The following is a 24325-nucleotide window of genomic DNA, read 5'->3' on the forward strand; positions in this document are numbered from 1 at the left end:
AACAATTAAAACAACTGAAACAGGCCGGCTCGAATTCCTTTAATCTTAATGCTGAAAGACAAAGCCACAGGTTTCACTATGCATCTTTAGTTGAAACAAAGCATTTTTACCTGTACTCTGTAATAATTTAGTAGAATCACCGTAGGGAATAGAAAATAGAATGAACAGATGATTTTTAGAAGTACTCTGAAGAATCCTTGTGGAAAACAATGATTATTTTGCTGAAGGAGCCTGAGGCCATTCCACGGCTTTGGTCACAAGACACTTCAGGCACACTTGAGGCTCTTGTATTATTGTTAATTGCACACAATGCATAGTGAATGACTAGAATCATGGAGGCATGTGATGGTCACCTTCAGTAAGACATGCAAATTAAGGTTAGGGACCTGGGTATGAGGAAATATTCTGTGTAACAATAAATACACCTTTGTACAGCTATCTGGGGTCCAGTCCAAGCCCAGACTGTTCCAGGTCAGTCCATTAGGAGAGCCTGAACCTTTCTGCTGTCACCTAGGCCTTAAAATTTCATCTTGGAGTGCCTTTATTTATTGAACCAACAATGAAAGAACATGGAAAGAACACAAAGGAATAGAGAATAAAAAAGGAAACCATCAAGGGAGTATGTATCTTTTTCTCTAATCCCCTCAGATTATAAAAGTCTGGTTCTCACCGACACTGTGGATTTCCCCTCGAGCCCTATGCTGCCTGGTGGCTGGCCCTCCAGGCAGTGAAAATTACAAGAAAATTTTCCAGCCAGGTGGCGCACACCTTTAATCCCAGCACTCAGGAGGCAGAGGTAGGCGGATCTTTGTGAGTTCAAGGCCAGCCTGGTCTACAAGAGCTAGTTTCCAGGACAGGCTCCAAAGCTAGAGAAACCTTGTCTCGAAAAAAACCAAAAAAAAAAAAAAAAAAAAAAAAAAAAAAAAAGCCCCAAAAACCCAAAATACTTTTCATTTATTTGTTTTGTTTCTGGAGACAGGGTTTCTCTGTATGTGTATCCCTGGCTCCCTGGCTATCCTGAAACTTGGCTCTGTAGAGTAGGCTGGCCTCTCAAATTCAGAGATTCATCTACCTTGGCCCACGGAGTGCTAAGAATTAAAGGAGTGTACCACTATACACAGTAAAAATATCCTTTTTTAAAAAAGATTTATTTATTTATTATTCATACAATGTGCTGTTGGCATGTATGCCTACATGTCGGAAGAGGGCACCAGATCTCATTATAGATGGTTGTGAGTCACCATGTGGTTGCTGGGAATTGAACTCAGGTCCTCTAGAAGAATAGCCAGTGCTTTTAACCTCTAAGCCATCTCTCCAGTCCTAAAAAATCCTTTTTTAAAAGACTTATTTTTACTTTACGTGTATGAGTATATGTGCCTTCTGCATGCCTAGTGCTCATGGAGGCCGGAAGAGGGCATTGGATGTCCTAGAACTGGAGTAATGAACAGTTGTGAGCCACAAGTGGGTGCTGGGAACTAACTCTGCAAAACAGCAAGCATTCTTACTCTTGAGCCACCTCTCAAGCCCCACCACAAAAATACTCTTAATAGATATACTAATTATAAAGGAGTTCAAGTAATCAATGCACTTTAATAATGAAAGGAAATCCTCTAAAATGAATAAAAGAGAAACCTAGAAAATACAAAAATTGTCAAAATTCTAAGTAGAGGAAAATACAAATAACTATATAAATACAATTACATACTCCAAAGCTAGATACCACCATTATAATCCAAATCATTCTTTGAGCGAGTTTTCAAGTTTAGAAAATATGTAAGAAAACCTGCTAAACATATAGGGAAAAAATAATTCCAATTCAGAAGGATAAATTAAATTTTATAGGAAGTAAATAATACTGATAACTTTACAAGTTTTATTATGGATCTCTAACACTTAATTTTATAGTCAAAAGAGTTTTGTGTTGACTTTTGAAACTTAAAAGACTGTCATCTTTTGATGTATATATAGCTCAGAAATAAAAACAAAAAAAGTAAGATAACATTTGAGAAACTAAAAGGACTTTACCCTGATATAAAAAGATAAAATTTAAGACAAATTAACTTTAAAATGTAAACATAGTTTAGAATTAAATATAAAAGAAACAAAAGTTAGCATGATTAGGATTTGACTAGTACTTGGGGGAAAGTCCTTTCACATTTGTCCACCTCAGAAATAATACTATGCATTTACCAAACAACTGATATATTGCTTTTGTACATGGAAAAAATGTAGCTTCAGGAAGCAATAGTTTTTATGATTGTGAGAAGCCAGTATTGCAATATGATACTGCTTCAAATGTCACTCATAAAAAATGATTAAAATTCTAGTTATAAGGCATTCTTTATAAAGAAGAAACTAGAATACACCAAAGGCATATTATCTGTTTACTACATAGATCATAGATCACAATACAAAAACATTCAAATATTTACATAATATAGCAAGATGAATGAATTTTTCCTAGAAAAAGTACACTTAAGAATACATTAATAGACACGAAGGCTGTCAAGAGAAGATGGCAACCATTTCAAGAGCTGAGTGCTTCTGCTTTCTCTCAACAGCATTTCTAAAATGGGAAAGAGGCTGAGTAGTTTGTGGATAAAGACATTTTTTAGTTCTTACTGGGAAAATTTCACTCTGTTGACCATACTAGTCTGGAAGTCATGAGATCAGTTGTCCTCCTGTTACCGTGTTCTGTGAGAGATGTTTCTACTCTAGACATACCTGCTAGGCGAAGGCCATGAATGCACAGAAGCTCTAAATAGGGGGCAGTGGTTAATCTTTGCATTGGTCATCCTACTTGTAAAAGCTACTCCTTAGAGCTTATAGTAAGGGAAAGAGTACTATGTTTAAAAAGAATTATTTCTGTGGTATTAACCCTAGGACTTTATTACACAAGGTAAGTGCTCCATCGATGCGTTAGATTAGGGCAAATTTCCCACATGTCCAGTTACTTAACCTTGGGTATAAGGATAAGAAAGTTGATATATGCTATTTGAGACCTCACCATTTTTGACTAGGTGTTTCACAAATAATGATACAAATTAACTATGACATCATCAAGAGGCACTTTGTTAGTTTTATATGTTAGGATAAACAGCAACGGTGACCCTGATGTATTCGTTAAGTTTTCTGTTTGTCTATTTAGACCATGTCTCATAGATAGCCCATGCTACCCTGACCTTGTGATTTTATCTCACTCAAATCCTGCAATTACGAGAATGCACCTCCAGGCCTGGGTAAATGTATTTTTCCTTAGTTGTTATAGCTGTGATCCCGCGAGTCTTATGGTAAAAATTTCAGTCCTTAAGTAGATGTTGGTAAATTTGCTTGACCACATTCTTCAGGTAGTTGTCCTCTAAAGGCACTTTAGATATAATTGCAGCAATTTCATCATGGCTACAAAAGACAAAAAGGAATTGATTACTTTTCCTGAAAACTTACACCTGTCTCCACTTCAGAGCTATTCGTTTCCTTGAATATTACCTCTTAAGTTCCTAGGAAACACAAAGGGATATTTCTGGAAACAAGTAGAAGTTTAATATAAACTGTACTCTAAAATTAAGCTGAATAACCAATTCTGAATATAATTATAAAGAGTCTTGACCTGAAAAAAAAAAAAAAAAAACAAAAAAACAAAAAAAAGAATCTTGACCTGGTTGCTTTTTTGTTGTTTACCTATAGTGCTAGAGATTAAACACAGGCCCTTATACATGTGAAGCAAGCATTCTACTACTAGGTTTTGTCTCCAAACTCCCCAATTGCTTTTAAAATAAGATTTATTTTTAATTATGTGTACCTATGTGTGTAGGAATATGTGAGGGCACATGTGAGGGGAGGTGATAGAGCAGGCCAGAATAGGGCACTGGGAGTTAGAGTTACAGGTGGTTGTATGCTGTTCTCTGTGGGTGCTGGAAACTAAACCCAGGACGTCTGGAAGAACAGCAAGCATTCATAACTACTGAGCCATCTCTCTAGCTCCTGTTTCCCCTACCCCCACCATGTTTTTGTGTTTGTGCATGCATGCACAAAGTGTTCCTGTAGATGTGGGGGGTACAGACCAGAGGTAGACACAATGTGCCTTCCTTAGTTGCTCTCCAACTTAATTTTTGAGACAGGTCTTTTACTGATTGGCTAGACTGACTGGCTAGTTACTCTTGGGTTCCTGTTGCTTCTACCCTTCCAAGAAATGGATATATGAATATGTGCCACTGCACCATGCTTTGACGTGTGTGGCAGACTATTTATCAACTGAGCTATCTCCCTGGTCTCCAGGTGAATTTCTCTTTATTTTTAAAGATTTATTTATTTATTCATTCATTCATTCATTCATTATGTGTACAACATTTTGCCTCCATGTATGCCCACATGCTACCAGACCTCATTACAGATGGTTGTGAGCCACCATGTGGTTGCTGGGAATTGAACTCAAGACCTCTAGAAGAGGCCAGGTGGTGGTGGCGCACGCCTTTAATCCCAGCACTCGGAAGGCAGAGGCAGGCGGATCTCTGGGAGTTTGAGGCTAGCCTGGTCTACAAGAGCTAGTTCCGGGACAGGCACCAAAGCTACAGAGAAACCCTGCCTCGAAAAACCAAAAAAAAAAAAAAAAAAAAAAAAAAAGACCTCTAGAAGAGCAGCCAGTGCTTTTAACCACTGAGTTATCTCTCCAGCTCCCAAGTGAATTTTTATTTTTTTAAAGATTTATTTATTTAAAAAAAAAAAAAAGATTTATTTATTTATTGTGTACAGTGTTCAGCCTCCTTGTATGTCTGAATGCCAGAAGAGGGCACCAGATCTCACTACAGATGGTTGTGAGCCACCATGTGGCTGCTGAAAATTGAACTCAGGACCTCCAGAAGATCAGCCAGTGCTCTTAACCTCTGAGCCATCTCTCCAGCCCGCAAGTGAATTTCTTTAGCTATAAACTCTAAACTGTTGTTATTTGCTGATTAATCTAAGGAGCACAGATTCTAATATGCCATAGTGTTGTCGAAAAAGTTATACAGTAGATCATGGTCTAATGGAGATGATCTTAAACTTCTGATCCTGCTACCTCTTCCTCTAAGGAGAGTGGGATTACAGGTATGCAGCACCACTATGTTCAATTTATATGGTGCTGAGAATGTAAGCCAGACCTCTGTGCAAGCTACTAAACTGATTTCCAAAATTTTAACTTTTTCATTCGTGTCTTAAGGAGAAGCCATCATAAAAGACTGGACTGGATCCAGCATCCACCTGCGACAATGATAAGATCACCGACTTTAGAAGGACAATACTAGAAAAGGAAGTCAGAAAGAAGCAACACTCATCTCTCAGTATACTTACTGACACTTTCAAGGACCTTTGGGATGAAATAAAAGGGGTACAAAAACAAGCTGGAACTTCTGTCGGACTGGATATTTACTTACGTCGTGTTCCCAAGGTGATTTTGAAGGGTGAATGGCAGTGGGACAAAGGGATACTGGGCTGAGAGAGACAAAGTTATCTCAAATTTTGCAAATGCTGCAGTGCTGGAGAATAAAAGTCTTAATCTATAAAAGACAAGATACACAATTAAAAATATAAAACTAAAATAGGTTAAAACATTAACACATTTTTCTTTTATACTTGCATATGAAACAGGTGGCTGTTACTCCTTGTCTTATCAAATAGAAAAGAATGTAAAACATCTGGAGCAAGATGTTATAATAGTTACTTCCTAATCGACAGCAATATAATACATTAAGAGTATGAAGCCGGGCGGTGGTGGCGCACACCTTTAATCCCAGCACTTGGGAGGCAGAGGCAGGCGGATCTCTGGGAGTTCGAGGCCAGCCTGGTCTACAAAAGCTAGTTCCGGACAGGTACCAAAGCTACAGAGAAACCCTGTCTCGAAAAACCAAAAAAAAAAAAAAAAAAAACCGAAAAAAAAAAGAGTATGAGTGGGGGGTGATTGTACAATTATGCACATGCACAGTATGTGTGGACGTCAGCATCTTGGGTACTGATCCTCAAGCACCTTCCACCTTTGTGTGAGCTAGGGTCTCTCAATGGTCTGGAATGTCATCACAAAGTCCAAGGACAGCTGACTCTCAATTCCAAGGGCCCATTTCTCTATGCTTACACTCTTGCCACTGCTAGGATTACAAGTGCAGGCTATGACACTAGGCCTTTCCCCTTTCCTTTTTTTCCCCTGAGAAAGGATCTCTTTATGTAACCCTAGCAGTCCTGGAACTTGCTATATAGACAAGCCCAGCTTCAATTCAGAGATCCTCCTGATTCTGTCTCCATAATTCTGGGATTATAGACACACACCACTATGCCTGGTTCAAAGTGGACCTTTTTTTTTTTTTTTTCTATTATGTATACAATATTCTGTCTGTGTGTATGCCTGAAGGCCAGAAGAGGGCACCAGACCCCATTACAGATGGTTGTGAGCCACCATGTGGTTGCTGGGAATTGAACTCAGGACCTTTGGAAGAGTGGGCAATGTTGCTCTTAACCTCTGAGTCATCTCTCCAGCCCCCACAGTGGAATTTTTAAAGCAAGGGTTCAGAGAATCTGAACTCAGGTCTTCACACTTGCAAGTCAAGTGCATTGCTGACTGAACTCAGAGTTCATTTTTTGGTAATTCTTGGCACACTCTGGAGGTTAAGGCAGGAAGATGACAATATTTTGAGGTCAGTTTGGCTTACAATATGAGTTGTTCCAGGGAGAACAGAGTGATGGCTCAGTGATTAAGTTTTCTGCTCTTCCAAAGGAATGGAGTTCAGTTCTCAGCATTTGTATCAGGTGGCTCACAACTACCTTTAACTCCAGCTCCAGGGTATTCAATGCCTTCTGCTAGCCTCTCATACATGTGACACACACACACACACACACACACACACACACACATTTAAAATAGGAAAACAAAAGAGCCAAGTGGAATGGTATATAATCCCACTACAATTCCAGCACTTGAAAGGCAGAGGTAGACTGGTCAATTGCTGGACAATGTGGACAACATCTCAAAAAATTATGTTCTTGACAAGTTATCTAAATCCTAACATTGATTATCTCAGATGTGACCTTACTTAGAAATCAGGTCATGGTGCTGTCGAGAGGGCTGAGCAGTTAAGAACGCTGGCTGCTCTTCCACAGGACCAGCACCCATGTGACAATTCTCAACTGTCTGTAATTCCAGTTCCAAGGAATCTAACACCCTTATATAGATACACATGTAGGCAAACACCAACGCAGATGAATAAATTGTTTAAAAGAAAGAAATAGGGTCACTATTCATTTAATTAGATAAGATGAGGTCCTTTGTCTGGTATGACTGATACCCTTATTAAAAAGAAATTTTAGATATAGGGCTGGAGAGATGGCTCAGCAGGTAAGAACACTGGCTGTTCTTCCAGAGGTCCTGAGTTCAATTCCCAGCAACCATATGGTGGCCGACAACCATCCATAATGAGATCTGTTGCACGCTTCTGGCCTGCAGGCAGACATGTATATATACTATATACAAAAAAGAAAAAAAAATTTAGATATAGACATAATCAAAGAATACCATGTGAGTCGGGCGGTGGTGGCGCACGCCTTTAATCCCAGCACTTGGGAGGCAGAGGCAGGCGGATCTCAGTGAGTTCGAGACCAGCCTGGTCTACAAGAACTAGTTCCAGGACAGGCTCCAAAACCACAGAGAAACGCTGTCTCGAAAAACAAAAACAAAAAACAAAACAAAACAAAAAAAACCACACACACAAAAAAAACAATACCATGTGAGAATGAAGATAGATATCAAAGTTATGCATTTAGAGCATTTAGATTCCCCAAACTGCCAGTAAACTATCAGAAGTTAGGAAAAAGGCATGGAAGAGTTGTTCACAGCCCTTAGACTACCATCCCTATCAACAATGACCCCAGTCGGGCGGTGGTGGCGCACGCCTTTAATCCCAGCACTCGGGAGGCAGAGGCAGGCGGATCTCTGTGAGTTCGAGACCAGCCTGGTCTACAGAGGTAGTTCCAGGACAGGCTCCAAAACCACAGAGAAACCCTGTCTCGAAAAAGAAAAAAAAAAAAGAAAAAACTAAAAAAACAAAACAAAACAAAAAAATGACCCCAAACTTCTAGCCTGCAGAACATTAAATCAGTTAACATTCTACTAAATAAACCACTCAACTTATAATACATTATTATAACAGCTACAGGGAACTGAATATACTCACTCAATATTATTCACATTTATATCCATTAGGCTATAATTTGGCCCCCATCTCTTTAAAAATTCAATCTCTTCTCCAAGAAGCCTGCAATGGTTTACTACTAGTGAGAGTTCTTGAAGCATCTAGGAAAAAAACAAAAAAAAATGACTTTGTGTGGGTGTGTATGCAAATATACTAAACACATTATTTTGAGGTTTAGAGATACAGCTCAGTTAGGAGTTAAGGCCTAGCAGCTGGAAAGGTGGCTCAGTAGTTAAGATTTTTAGAGGACCTAGCATCCACAAGATGGCCAATAATCATCTGTAACTCCAGTTTGAAGAGAATCTGATGCCTTCTTCTGGCCTCGTCATGCAATGCACACATGTACTCACAGATATTTATGTAGGCAAAATATCTATGTAACTGAAATATAAAATAAATCTAACCAGGTGGTGGTGGCACATGCCTTTAATCCCAGCACTGGGGAGACAGAGGCAGGCGAATCTCTGAGTTTGAGGCTAACCTGGGCTACAGAGTGAGTTCCAAGATAGGCAAGTCTACAAAAAGAAACCCTGTCTGGAATGAATGAATGAATAAATAAATAAATACATAAATAAGAAGAGAGAATCTGGGCTAGCATGCACAATGCCTTGGGTTTGATTCCCAGAACTCTATTAATGATGCATGGTAGTCATGTCCATAATCCCAGCACTCTGGGCAGTGAAGACAGGTAGGTAGGTAGGTAGGTAGATCAAAAATTCATGGTCTCGAGACCAGCCTGGACTACAAGAGCTAGTTCCAGGACAGGCTCCAAAGCTACAGAGAAACCCTGACTCAAAAAAAACAAATCATGGTCATTCTTGGCTATATACGTCAGAATAAGCGACTAAGAGCCTGTCTCAAAACAAAAACAACTAGCCGGGCGGTGGTGGCGCACACCTTTAATCCCAGCACTTGGGAGGCAGAGGCAGGAGGATCTCTGTGAGTTTGAGACCAGCCTGGTCTACAAGAGCTAGTTCCAGGACAGGCTCCAAAACCACAGAGAAACCCTGTCTCGAAAAACAAAAAAACAAAAAAAAAAAAAAACAAAAAAACCCAAAACAAACAAACAAAAAAAACTAACAACACCACCCACACTATTTTGAATGTGAACTAAAAGTCTTAATTACAAAAAGAAAAAAGAAAACTGCCAGGGCATGATGGCACATGACTTTATTTTCAGTAGAGGCAGACAGATCTTTGAATTTGAGGCCAGCCTGGTCTACACAACAAGTTCTAGGACACACAGCAAAACCCTACCTCAAACAAACAAACAAAAAGAAAAAAGAAAACAACTTCTCAGTGTTTAATAATCCCCAAAACAACCAAATATAATTTTCAGGATGCTATAATAATTTCAGTTCTGCTGTTTGGGATAAATAGTATAAGATTGCTTCATCAGACTTTACCTGGGGTACCTGATGTTGTGTTGGGCATTTCTTCTTCCAGGACTCCTGTTCCTCAATGTACTGAAAAATTAGCTTATGAACTAAAAGGGAGGAAGGAGGAGCTTTATGTTCTGAAGAAGGAAAAGAATAAAAAATGAGTGTATTATTTATGCATTTTAATAAGGTATATTATATAAACTAGAAATATTTTCAAACTACTAAGTGAACAAGTATTTTGTTTTTTCCTTCCTTCTTTTTCTTTTCTTTTTTAAAGTCAAGACAGGGTCTCTCTGTGTAGCGCTGGTTATCCTGAAGCTTGCTTTGTAGGTCAGGCTGTCCTTAAATTCAGAGATCTGTCTATCTGTGCATTCCATGTGCTGGGATTAAAGGAATGAGCCACCACCACTTAGTTATTTTTTATTTTCAAACAAGTGAATAAAATAATCAGGTACATAAGAGAGTTTATAAAGCTTTAAGCTTAAACTTATAGGCCAGTGCTTGGTGAAAAGCATGAATTTAAATGGAACATATTTCTGTGTTCAAATCCAGGTTTTCTTTACTATCTAAGTAATTGTAAGCACAACACTTAATTTTTCTGATCTGTAGTTTCCTAATTGGTAAACAGAAAATAATATCTACTTATAGCTCTGATACAAGTAATACATGTGCTTGGTATAGATTAAATACTCATAGTGCTAATTTCAAATATAGAAATACCTATTATTGATTTCTTTTAAAATATACTGAATATTTAGCATACTATACAAGCAATTTTATGTCTAAAACACACTTTAAGAACAAATTATTATACCTGTAAGTTACTAACAAAATTTGGAGGCTTAAATGTTTTGAACTTACCATCTAACATAGACTGAAAATTGAGCTCATCAATCTTCCTGTAAGGCTTGTCCAAGAAAGGGAGACCAACTAAGGAGAATCAGAAAAAGATTTTTCTTTCTTCTATAATTTCATAGGGATCTAACATAGCCTAAGTTGTCTTCAAAGCCTATGTAAGTTGAGGATAGCCCTGGATTATCGGTTTTCTTTTTCTTTCTTCATTTCTAACTATAGGCACTTAGTATCATTCCTTATATGCAGTGCTGGAGACTGAACCCAAGGTTTACATGAATGCTAGGCACTGAGCTATGTCCCCAATTACAAATATTTCTTTTTTTCTACTTTAGAAACCGATTCTTCTGAGGTAGCAGGATTCTTACAGGCAGTTGAAAGCTTATCCTTCAGTCATATTTTCTATATGGTAAAGGCTCCCCTGTTCAAAGACATCAATTAGTAGGTCTTTGAAAGAAATTAAACTGCAGAACTTAGCTATATTTATACTTTAAAAGATTTTTTCCTTTATAAAGAAACTAGACTAGAGTATATCTTCATTTTGTTTGTTTGCTTCCTCATTTTTTGGGGACAGGTTCTCTCTATGTACCTCTGGCTCTCCTGGAAATGCCTTCAAACTTGGGTATATCAAAACCAATTTATAAGCTAGGCATGGTGCCACATGTCTTTAATCCCAGCACTCAGGAGGCAGAGTCAAGTGAATTTCTAAGTTTAAGGTCGCCTGGTCTACATGGTGAGTTCCAGCACAGCCAGGGCTACACGGAGAGTCTGCCTCAATATTTTCTTTTCTTCTTCTTCTTTTTTTTTTTTTTTGGTTTTTCGAGACAGGGTTTCTCTGTGGTTTTGGAGCCTGTCCTGGAACTAGCTCTTGTAGACCAGGCTGGTCTCGAACTCACAGAGATCCGCCTGCCTCTGCCTCCCAAATGCTGGGATTAAAGGCGTGCGCCACCACCGCCCGGCCTCAACATTTTCAAAACAAACAGACAAAAAACCACAACCCCTAGAGACAAAAAACTCTTATTGGTTTATCTGTCTACAGAGAACTTTTTATTCTTTTCTTTTTCTTTCTTTCTGTTTTTTTTTTTTTTTAGATCACGTTTTTCTGTTGTAGCCTTGGCTGTCAGACCAGGCTGGCCTCAAACTCACAGAAATCCACCTGTCTCTGCCTCTCAAGTACTGGGACTGAAAGCATGTGCCACTACTGCCTTGCTTATACAGAGAACTTTTAAGAGGATTACTTTTTTTTTTTTTTTTTTTTTTGGTTTTTCAAGACAGGGTTTCTCTGTGGTTTTGGAGCCTGTCCTGGAACTAGCTCTTGTAGACCAGGCTGGTCTTGAACTCACAGAGATCCGCCTGCCTCTGCCTCCGGAGTGCTGGGATTAAAGGCGTGCGCCACCACCGCACGGCGAGGATTACTTTTTTAACTCCTCCTCCCCACAATGCTCAAGATGTAAACCAAGGCCTTGAGTATACCAGGGCAAGTGCTTTACCACTGAGCTATATCCCTAGGCAAGGACTTCACTATTAAACACAAATATCAAATCATTTAAGAACAACAGTCATTTTTAACACATACACACAAAGTAGGGAGAAGAAGAACATGAGTTGGATACGGAGAATTTTATCATCTAAAAGAACTCAACACCAGCTGTATTTTTATTCTTTTTTTTTTTTTTCTTCTGAGATAGGGTCTTCCCACATAGCAGATGATCCTGCCTCAGTCATCCCACCATGTTCAGCTCTTTTGTCCTGGGATAGCAGTAGAGCATAAATTTGGCAAGTAGTCCCTGTCTAGTAAACTTCCCCAAACTATTATCACTAAAGTAACTGACTTTCCTAGGATTCTCAGCAGTATCACCATTTTGTTAGTTATCATTATAATTAAATATAAGTTATTTATTTTTTATTTTTTATTTATTTTTTTGGTTTCTCGAGACAGGGTTTCTCTGTGGTTTTGGAGCCTGTCCTGGAACTAGCTCTTGTAGACCAGGCTGGTCTCAAATTCACAGAGATCCGCCTGCCTCTGCCTCCCGAGTGCTGGGATTAGGCGTGCGCCACCACCGCCCGGCCACAAGTTTTTTTTTTAATTTATCATGTATAAAGTATTCTGCCTGCATGTCCCAGAAAGCTAGAATATGGCACCAGATCTCACTGTATATGCTTGTGAGCCACCATGTCGTTGCTGAGAATTGAACTTAGGACCTCTGGAAGAACAGTCAGTGCTTTTAACCACTGGACCTTCTTTCCAGCCCCAAATACACATTTTTATCTTTAGTGAGTGCAGCCATTCATTTCTCTAAAGAGGATAACTTTAGTTTTGCTACTTACCTACTGGTTCTCCAAAGGTGATGGTAAGTTCTATTGTGTCATAAACAAAGGTAAATACAGCTTGATCATCACTCCACTCAATGACATCCCACTCAGACAAACTAAAGAAGGTTAAACAAGATAAAACAAGTGAGTGTATCCTTTGCTTTTTCCTTTCCAGTGCTGGATATCAATCCAGGAAATTACTAGCCCAGATGAAGAATTTCTGATACAATTCAAATAGTACCGATGGCAGCTACTGTTTTTGTTCCTCACTGGATTGGGAAATAATATTTCAATTTAAATAATCTGAATGGCCAGGTGGGGGTGGTTTGCACATTTTCAATTCTAGCCCTAGGGAGACTGATACAATGAGATGTCTCAAGATACAAAAGAAGTAATTACTTTGGCAACACACATACTAAAACAAGAAGAATATAGAGAAGATTGGTGTGACCCTTGTGCAAAGACAATACAAAAATTTGTGTAACATTCCATATATACATATGGAGACTGATCACCAATGAAGAACTTTTAAGGAAAAATAACATAAAACAAAATCCTCAAAAAAATATGATTGCTGGGCGGTGATGGTACACACCTTTAATCCAAGCACTCGGGAGGCAGAGGCACACAGATTCTGTGAGTTTGAGGCCAGCCTGGTCTACAAGAGCTAGATCAAAGACAGGCCCCAAAGCTACAAAGAAACCCTGTCTTGGAAAAAAAAGAAAGAAGGAAAAGAAAGAAATATGATTATACAATCTTTTTGGTTGGTTGGTTTTGGTTTTTTCAAGACAGGGTTTCTCAGTAGCTATGGAGCCAGTTCTGGAATTTCCGCTGTAGACAAGGCTGGCCTGGAACTCATAGATACCTGCCTCTGCCTCCGGAGTGCTGAGATTAAAGGTGTGTGTCATCACCGTGCGGCTGATTGTATAATCTTATACTTTGTTGGTCTAGTACATGCTATGTACATGTGGCTGATCAAGAACATATAGCAATATTCCTGCCTTTGCCTCCCAAGAGCTGGGATTACAGGTATATTCAATCATACTTGACTCAATCTGATGTATTTGAAAGAAATCAGAACTTGAGTCTGATTTGATAAATGAATTAAAGTTTTGGGTTTTTTTTTTTTTTTTTTTTTTCTGATTTTTTTGACACAGGGTTTCTCTATATAACAGCCTTGGCTGTCCTGAAACTAACTTTGTAAACCAGGCTAGCTTTGACTTCATAGATAATTCTATGGATTTGCCTACCTCTGTCTGCCAGTGCTGGGATTAAACGCATGTGCCACCATTGCCTGGATCTAAAGATGTAGTTTTTAAAATATTCCTGTTTTGTGTGTGTGTGTGTGTCTGAGTGTATGTATGAATACCACAAGCATGCAGGAGACTGCTGAAGTCAGAGGACATCGGATACCCTGGGACTGGAGTTTAGATAGTTGTAAGCTATCACGTGGGTGCTGGAAATGAACTAGGTCTTAGACAAAACCAGTGCTCTTGACAACCGAACTAGCTCTCCAGTCTCAAAAAGTATTTAAAGACTTTGTTTTGATTTTGGTTTTTCAAGACAAGGTTTCTTTGCAGCTTTTGGAGCCTGTCCTGGAACTAGCTCTTGTAGACCAGGCTGGCCTCAAACTCACAGAGATCCGCCTGCCTCTGTTTCCCGAGTGCTGGGATTAAAGGCGTGCGCCACCACCGCCCGGCAAGATATTTTAAACTCAACACATGGCCCTAAATGTTTTTACTCCAGTTCTCAAGTACACTGACTTTTTTTTTTTAAAGGCTGCAACACTTTAGGTCCATGGTTCTCAACCTATGGGTCTCAACCCCTTTAAGGTTAACGACCCTTTCACAGGGGTTACCTAAGACCATCAGAAAACACAGATATTTACATTTTGATTCATAACAGTAGCAAAATTATAGTTATAAAGTAAATAATAATAAAATAACTTTATGGTTGGGGGTCACCACAACATGAGGAACTGTATTAAAGGGTCACAGCATTAGGAAGGTTTGAGAACCACTGTGATAGGTTTTTAAAGTCCACAGCAATTTTTGGGTGTTGTTATGTTGGAGTGTGTGTGTTCTTGAGAAGCTGAGGCACAATGATTGCTCAGACCCAGAAATTCTAGGCCAGCCTGGACAATATAAGGAAAACCCAACTCAAAACATGAAAAACCCTCCAAAAATCTGTAGCAGCATATAAAGCACAGAATAGAACAGAAATTGAATGACACCTGGTTTTTCTTACCTCGGTTGATCTAGTAATTCTTCAGTTTTCTTTGTTTGTTCTTTTATAAACTCTATCTGAGCAAGAGTCTGTGTTTTCTGTGTCTCTACTTCTAAGAACTTTCTGGAAATAAAATCAGGTGTTCACAGAAAAACAAAGCATTTGTTAGTGAGTTTAGAATAGTAACAAAACATTATGGGGATGGGAGATGACTCAATCGTAAAAGTTTCCTTGTGTAAGCATAAAGACCCAAGTTTGCAGAGGCAGGTGGATCTCTGTGAGTTCGAGACCAGCCTGGTCTACAAGAGCTAGTTCCAGGACAGGCTCCAAAACCACAGAGAAACCCTGTCTCGAAAAAAACCAAAAAAAAAAAAAAAAAAAAAAAGACCCAAGTTTGGACCCCTGGCACCCAATGAAGGCCAAGCAAGATTGTGTATGTCTGTATCCTTAGTGTTGGGGGCTCAGAGAATGGCCAATCCTGGTGCTTGCTAGCTATAACCAATTGCTGAGTTCTGGGCTCAATGAGAGACTTTGTCTTAAAGGCTTAGGTAGAGAGAGGCTGATTAAGGTGGTGCACACCTTTGATCAGAGGCAGGCAAATCTTTATCGGTTGAGAAGCCTGTCTCATCTAGTAAGTTCCAAGTCGGCCAGGGGCTACATAGTGAGACCCAGTCTTAAAAAACAAAATTAAGATGGAGAGAGATAGAGAGATATCCAATGTTATCCTTTGACTTCCACATGCATGTAGGTACACATGCACACACACACAATACATATATATAAACTATATACTATATGATTTATGAAGAGAGGTTTTAAGTTAGGTAGTTGTCAAAAAGAATTTTTTAAAAAATATAGGTCTTTTCAGAAAAAGTATATATCATTATTTCTAGATTTTAAATGCAAGAAGGTATCTTTGGGATTCTATGTTCTTAAAACATAATTATTAAAATTTTATTTTATTTTTGGTTTTTTGAGACAGAATTTTTCTGTAGCTTTGGAGCCTGTCCTGGAACTAGATTTTGTAGAGCAGTTTGGCCTCAAACTCTAAAATTTTACTTTTATTATAAAAATAAATGCTATATGTAGATAAGAATGTTCATCTTAAAACACAGGAAACTATTCTGCAAATATTTGATTTTGTTAGAACTAAATGTATTTGACAATTTTGAAAGTCTTTTTTATTTTTTTAAAAAGATTTTTATTTAATTTTTTATGTATTTTGGGGTTTTGCCTGTAGTTGTCAACTGCCATGTGAATCCTGAGAATTGAATCCAGGTCCTTTAGAAGGGTAGGCAGAGCTCTTAGCTGTTGAGACATCTCTCCAGTCAGAAAGCCTTTTTCTTCAACATTTTTAAAAGATTTATTATTTTTTAAGTGTACATGTATGTACCTGCGTGAGTTTATATGTACCATTACATGTGTGCAGGAGCCCAAGGAGACCAGAAGAAGACATCAGAACCCCTGGAACTGGAGTTACAGTTGTCAGATGCCATGTGGGCGATGAGAATCCAACCAGGGTCCTCTGGAAGAGCAGCCATCTTCCCATCCTCTTAAATGTATTTTTAATTTACTTTCATTACACTTTTGTGTGTGTGTGTGTGAGAGAGAGAGAGAGAGAGAGAGAGAGAGAGAGAGAGAGAGAGAGAGGGAGAGAGAGAGAGAGAGAAAGAGAGAGGGAAAGAGAGAGAGATAGGATCACTATGTAGCCTTGGCTAGGGCTAGCCTGAAGCTCCTCATGTAGACCAGGCAGGCCTAAAGTGCACAGAGATTAAATCATGATTCACCACATCTGGGAATTACATAATTTTTTAACATTGAATTGTCAGCTGACCTTTGGAGCTCCTCCTCTTCAGTTTTCAACTGTTCCAGTTCTGTGAAACAAAACAAAACAAGCATAAAAAGGACACCAAAAGAAAGTCTCCACAAAAACCATTTAGTTTACAGGAAATTCTGACCTAATCTCATTTACATATAAATGAACACAAAATTGTTTTCCTTGTTGAACTTATCTTTCTTTGTTGAGACAGTCTCCTGGACTGCTGGGATAAAAGTATGCACAAGCAAACCCTGCTGGACTGACCTCCTTATCTAAATCAGTTACCTTTTTCTGCATATTTCATTTCAGAATCCCATTCTTCCATAGGGTCATCTTTCTCTTCATTCTCCAATTTCCTAGTTTCTAAGGTAAACATCAAACATTAGAGAAACTCAAGTCAAAAGTAATTCATTAAATATTGGAGAAAAAAAAGAACAGCTCGCTCAAAATGAAGTATTGGAAATATTTACAAATACTCATCATCCTCTGCCAATAAAGCCCTGAATTATACTTTTTTTTTCGTGTTTTAATTCTTTATTGTTTAAACATACACTGATCAATTCAATCAATTCTTTTAAGCAAACCAGGAAATCAAGACACAATTGTGATCATCAGTTTGTTTGTTTTTTTTTTTTTTTTTTTTTTGAGACAGGGTCTCTCTGTGTAGCTCTGGCTGTCCTGGAACTAGCCATTTAGACCAGGCTGGCCCTTGAGCTCACCAATCTACCGGTGAATTATACTTTTGTAGACTTCTGGTAGCTGATAAGTGAACTCTGAGCTAATGACAGTGATTTGTATCCAAAAAAAAAAAAAAAATTCTCTTATTATTAAGTATGTGTGTAAGCACAAGCACTTGGAGGTGAGAAGACAACTTTGGGAGTCAGTTCTTTCCTCCCATCATGAGTTCCACAGCTTATGCAGCAGATATTTCTGGCTCTTTTCTAATACTTTTGAGAATGGTTTTGCAGATATTTCTTAGGCCAGCCATAAACTTGTAATCTTCCTGCCAAAGTCTCCCAAGTAGCTAGGAAAACAGTTGCGTTACCATGCTTAGTTTGTCTGAAGTAGCATTTTAAAAAAAATTTTTTTAAACAGGTTTCCTGTTTCCAGGCTGGTCTCACTGAGTAAGATGATGATGATTATCCTTGATCCTCCTGTACCTTCTAAATCCTGGGATTAAATGCATGTGTCTGTGCCTATTCCAAGCTTAAATTCTACCTCCTCCTCTAACAATTACCCTCCTCCCCATTTTTTCTTGAGATAGGGTTTCACTATTTAGCTCAGACTGGCTTGGATGTCATTATTAGTGCTTGAGATTACAGACAACCAGCCTGCATTTATTTTTCATTTATTCAAACTCCTATAACACCTTAAGTGCTTAATATACACTAGACTGATTGACTGTTCATGAAAATGTTTAGAACTCCTTATGTGGTTGTCCTATGTCTAGCCCAAATAACAAATCTAGCTTTGTTTTAGATCACATTCCCTTTTGTTCTCTATTCCAATCTGGCTCTATCTTCAAACCCATGTAGTTGGTTTATTTTTCACATAAAGAGTTTTCTGCATATATTAATTCTGAATAGTCTGCTGTGTTCTCTCTCTCTTTCTGCTTAGTTTTAGTCTTTTTGGTTTTTTGAGGTAGGGTTTCTCTGTGTAGCTCTGGCTGTCCTCGCTCTGTAGACCAGGCTGACCTATAACTCACAGAGATCTATAACTCACAGTCTGCCTCTGACTCCTTAGTACTGGGATTACAGGTACGCACCATGCCTGGCATGAGTATGTGTTTTAAAGAAAGGGTTTCACTCTGTAGCTTAGGCTGGACTCACAGCAATCCTTCTGTCTTTTCAAGTAAGGGATTAGAGGTGTGATCCATGCCTGGCTCCTCTTCTTTTTTACTTTTTATATTACTATTCATTTTTCAGATTTTAACTGAAAAGTTAATTCTGTACAGGGAAGGCTGCTTTGACCTCTTAATTTTAGGTCAGATTTTTATTGAAGTATCACAACACCTTTATTTAATATAAAATTAATTTTGGGGGAGTGTTTTATTTTCTTAAGCAAAGGTCTTATTTAACATAGTTAGCCTCGGACTCCTAACCCTCCTGACTCCATCTCCTACAGGCTGAGATGCCAAGTATGTAATACAACACCCAGTTTATTTGTTTAGTGTCTATAATTGCTTCTAAATTAAAAATTCCATAAGGAGTTGAGCATGGTAGTACATGTACTCAGTCCCTTTACTGGAGAGGTGAAAGAGGATCAAGAGTTTAATGCCATACTCAACTACTTATTTAGAAGTTATTCTGTACTCCATGATATCCTGTCTGAGAAAAAAAAAATTCCACAAGGACACAAATCATGTTTCTATTACTTGCACGCCACACAATCAGAACATAAAAGGTACAATTAAGCAAATTTGCTAAAGAGTAAGGAAAGCAGAAAAGAGAAGACATTTAGTGCTACCTAACAACCACACTGTTGGGTTTATCTTCTATTTGTTTGTTTGTTTTTGTGATTTTCAAGACGGAGGTTTCTCTGTGTAGCTGTGGCTGTCTTAGAACTCTGTAGATCAGGCTGGCCTTGAACTCATAGAAATCCACCTGCCTCTCAAGTGCTGGGGTTAAAGGCTTCACTGCCAGGGCTCCTAACTCTTTTTTTTTTTTTTTTTTGGTTTTTTGAGACAGGGTTTCTCTGTGGTTTTGGAGCCTGTCCTGGAACTAGCTCTTGTAGACCAGGCTGGTCTCGAACTCACAGAGATCCGCCTGCCTCTGCCTCCCGAGTGCTGGGATTAAAGGCGTGTGTCACCACCGCCCGGCAGGGCTCCTAACTCTTGAGTTATCTCTCTAGCCCCCCTCTCCCCTTTTTTGAAGGATCTCATACTATTGGGGCTAGCCTGAAACTCAATAATGTAAACCATGCCAGCCTTGAATCAGTCAAGACAATCTTCCTCCTGCCTTGACCTCTCAAATGCTGGGATTACAGGTGTTGAGTGACCCATACCCAATCACTTTTTTTCCTTTTCTTTCCTTTTGAGACAGGGTCTCAAATACCTCAGGGTGGCCTTGAACTTAGTATATAACTGAGAATGACCTTGAACTTCTGTTATGTCTGCCTCAACCTTCAGAGTGCTGGGATCATAGGCATGCATGTACATTTATACCTGAATACATGGAATGGTGTTGAGGATAGAACACAGGGTTCTGTGTACCAACAAAACTACACTCATAGCCCTGTATGAAGGATGACAGTTATGTAAACAAATTCAATGGAAATTGAGACATTAAATATATGATAAAAGAAGAAATCAGTAATAACATACGATTCCTGAAAAGACATAATAGAAATCAAGTTTATTTAAAGTTTTTTTGTTTTTTTTTTTTTGGTTTTTCGAGACAGGGTTTCTCTGTGGTTTTGGAGCCTGTCCTGGAACTAGCTCTTGTAGACCAGGCTGGTCTCAAACTCACAGAGATCCGCCTGCCTCTGCCTCCTGAGTGCTGGGATTAAAGGCGTGCGCCACCACCGCCCGACTGGGGTCATTGTTGATAGGGATGGTAGTCTAAGGGCTGTGAACAACTCTTCCATGCCTTTTTCCTAACTTCTGATAGTTTACTGGCAGTTTGGGGAATCTAAATGCTCTAAATGCATAACTTTGATATCTATCTTCATTCTCACATGGTATTGTTTTTTTTTTGTTTTGTTTTGTTTTTTTTTTTTTGAGACAGGGTTTCTCTGTGGTTTTGGAGCCTGTCCTGGAACTAGCTCTTGTAGACCAGGCTGGTCTCGAACTCACAGAGATCCGCCTGCCACTGCCTCCCAAGTACTGGGATTAAAGGCGTGTGCTACCACCGCCCGGCTATTTAAAGTTTTTTTTAAGAGACAGAATCTTGCTATCTATTGCTGGCTAACCTAGTACAAACTATGTAGCTCAGGCTGATCTGTCTCAGTCTCTTGAGTGCTGGCATTACAGGGTATGCACTATCACACCTGGCAAAATCAGCTTAGATGGAAAGATTGGCCTTAGGGAATAGAAGGATGAAAGAACGAACGAATGAATAAACAGACTAAAGGTCTTTTTCTTTGATATTAGAAAGTTTGGAAGTTCTAGTCTGAAGGCCTCTATCTTTTATTGTGAAGTAAAGAGTAAAGTAACTAAACAGAGGTAAGTTATTTTAAAACTATGATATTCATATACTCATTTTCACCTAAATACAGGTCACATGTATTAGAAACTTTTACTGTGTAATCCATAAAGCTAGGGACTTAAAGTAGATGGAGAAAAACATGCTAATTTTGTCTCCATGGAACTTACAAGTTTTTTTTTTTTTTTTAAGATTTATTCTTCTTTTGTGTGTATGTCTGTGTATGTGTGTGTAGAAACAGGTGTGCACATTTGTGCAACTGCCTATGTGGATATGCATGTGCCTGTGGATGCCATATATAGCTTTAATTCCAGTTTCTTTGTTTGACATTGCTAATTTTTTTTTCCTAAAACATTTATCTTACTCAGGTAGTGGCGCACACCTTTAATCCCAGCACTCGGGAGGCAGAGGCAGGCAGATCTTTGTGAGTTCAAGGCCAGACTGGTCTACAAGAGCTAGTTCCAGGACGGGCTCCAAGGCTACAGAGAAATCCTGTCTCAAAAAAATCAAAAAACAAACGAACAAAAAACATTTATCTTACTTAACCTCTGAGACATTACACCACCTGACTCTAATTCTATTCTTCATTCCCAGGTTTTCCTTTTAGCTCCTGTGTTGTCCTCTCTTAGTCAAACTAACCCATTGGCACCTAGGGCAGCTGGTTCATGACTGCCTATAGCTCTAGTTCAGGGAATCTAACACCCTTTCATGGCATCACATGTCTTCCACAGTACACACATCCTTCAGACCTCCACATGTTTTCTACGGCACATGCACCCGCTAACACACATCAAAGTGTGATGAGGGCTGGAAAAGTGGCTCAGCAGTTAAGAACAATGACCTCTCTTCCAGAGGACCAGGTTGGTGGTAGGACTTGTGATTCCTAACACCAACACTATAGCTCACAACCACCTCTAACTCCAGTTCCAGAGGATCTAACACCCTCTTCTGGCCTCCATGGGCACTGTATGCACACCATACATAAGCAGGCAAAACACCCATACACTTAAAATAAAATAATATATAAATCTCAAAAAAATTAAGAATCTGAAAATTATACACACTAAGAAACAAACAAACGAGTGTGATTAGAAAACAAATCCCCCTGAATACTAGGCACAGAGGCACTCACTTGTAACACTAGCACTCAGGAGGCAAGAAAGGAGGATCACAAGTTAAGAGTAGCTTAGGCAAATTCTAGGCCAACCTGGGCAACACAGAAAGACTCTGTCTCAAAAATAAGCCAAAACAGACAAGATTATCGCATGTTATGAAGAGTTTTGAAAAACGACTTAATTTCTTGGGCATCTCTTCTTTACTGTGTTACAGATGATTAATTATACTATGTGAGGTTTTATTATTATTTTGTATCACCTTTATTTTGGGTGTGTGGGGGTGCACTACAGCATGCCTATGGAGGTCAGAGGAAAACTTGTGAGAATCGATTCTCTTCTTCTACCACATGGGTCCCCGGAGACCAAACTCAGGTCAACAGGCTTGGTGGCAAGCACATTTATGTATCGAGCCATCTCATTAGCCCAAAAATGGGTTTTAATTTGCTTCTATTTAAGAACTGAAGCTGCTAAACTATCATAGTAATACCAAATTTTATACCTTATAGAAGCATTTACAGAAAATTATCCTTTAACTTTATGTAGTTTCAGGGTTACACTAGGGCCTTCTGCACGATAGGCAAGTATTCTACCACTAAGTTCTATCCCCAGGCCTAGGAAAACATTACTTACCTATTTCTACTTCAGTGAGACAGTTATTGAGTTTCTTAAGTATGTTGTCAATCTCATTCATTTTTATCTGAAGTTTCTTCTTTTCATTCTAAATACAAAACATTAAAGATTATAGAGTTTAACTTCCAAAGTTTATAATAGTTCAATTATTGTCATGATTATGAATGGCAAAGTTTATTTTTATTTTTTTGACAATACAGGAACAGAACATGCTGTCACATGATCCTACTGATGCTCTTTATTCCTATACATTTTTTCACTTTTTACATATATACAGGGTCTTGCTAAGTTGCCCAAGCTGGCCTTGGACTTGGATTATCCCTGCCTTAGACTTTCAAGTAGATGGGATTACAGGTCTGTTTTTCACACTAGCATGAACAGGCAAATCTTAAAATTAAAGTCAAGACATTTAGTCTGGACTTAAATTTTTTTAGTTTAATTTTAATAGATAAATAAATTAATTCTATATTTCTCTTCATTGTAACATTTTTCTATATGTGTCTCATTATTCCTGTCTCAACTTCCTGTAGGTGTGTGCACCAGGGACAATTATTTTTAAATCTTTATTTCTGTAAAAGAAGATAGTGGGGGCTGGAGACATGGCTCAGTGGTTAAGGGTACTGACTGCTCTCCAAAGGACCCAGGTTCAATTCCCAGCACCCACATGGCAGTTCACAAATGTCTATAATTACAGTTCCAGGGGACACAATACCCACGGCAAAACTCCTATTTACATAAAAATAAAAAAGAAAATACTGTATGCGACATTTCTACACTAATTTGCTAATGAGGTATTTTATTAAGTAGAGCTACCTTGCTGGCTTGCTCTTGTGTACATGTTTAAGTACAGTGCTTCTGTTTCTCAAACAGGAAATTGAAAAATGCTAAGCAAACGTTCTACCACTGAACTACATTCTCAGTCCTAGGAAGAGCCTTTTTAAAAGGAAAAGAATGAACACGTGTACATACACATGCAACTGACTAGAGTATAGGAAGATAACACTGTTGTATGTATTAGAGGAGAGACAGAATGACAAATAGTTTATTTCAAAATGTAATATGGAAGACAACAATATGAGACATAGCCCATATTAGTAACTATATTTCATTTGACTTACAATGCCAAGGTTGAAGATTTTGATTTCACTTTTTATAAACAAGATTTCACTTTTTATAAACAAGATTTCACTTTTTATAAACAAAATTTCACTTTTTATAAACAAGATTTTATCCAACTCTCATTTATATGTCTCCTAATAAGCATTCTTCATATTTTTATTTCTTTTTTACCGATACAGAGTTTCTCTGTAGCTTTAGAGCCTGTCCTGGAACTAGCTCTTTGTAGACCATGCTATACTCGAACTCACAGAGATCCGCCTGCCTCTGCCTCCCATGTGCTGCGATTAAAGGCGTGTGCCACCACCGCCCAGCTCATTCTTCATGTTTTACAGCTACTAATAAATTGTTATATATTAACTATCACAAATTACCTCAGCTGAATGCACCAATTTGTTATACAGAGCCACTTTTCCTTGGTGAGTGAAGACTTTTGTCATCTTGGTATAACGTGACTTTATTTTGTTAAGGTAAATCCCATAGGTCTTCAGCTGTAGGAGAGAGTTATAGAGCACATTAT

At 38.5% G+C, this 24325-nt stretch overlaps 1 protein-coding gene across 1 annotated transcript in view; it reads right to left on the reverse strand.

Annotated features, from left to right (window-relative positions):
* Positions 1–3200: 3200 nt before the first annotated feature.
* Knl1 (kinetochore scaffold 1) overlaps positions 3201–24325 on the reverse strand; it is a 65110-nt gene continuing 43985 nt past the window's right edge. The window contains 11 exon segments of the mRNA XM_057780177.1: positions 3201–3399; positions 5409–5531; positions 8193–8311; positions 9617–9726; positions 10454–10522; positions 12773–12873; positions 15005–15106; positions 16818–16857; positions 17088–17165; positions 22690–22777; positions 24180–24296. Of these exon segments, the coding sequence (XP_057636160.1) occupies positions 3201–3399; positions 5409–5531; positions 8193–8311; positions 9617–9726; positions 10454–10522; positions 12773–12873; positions 15005–15106; positions 16818–16857; positions 17088–17165; positions 22690–22777; positions 24180–24296 (1146 nt within the window).

This window comes from Chionomys nivalis, chromosome 9, assembly GCF_950005125.1.
Source record: "Chionomys nivalis chromosome 9, mChiNiv1.1, whole genome shotgun sequence".
Taxonomy (NCBI): domain Eukaryota; kingdom Metazoa; phylum Chordata; class Mammalia; order Rodentia; family Cricetidae; genus Chionomys; species Chionomys nivalis.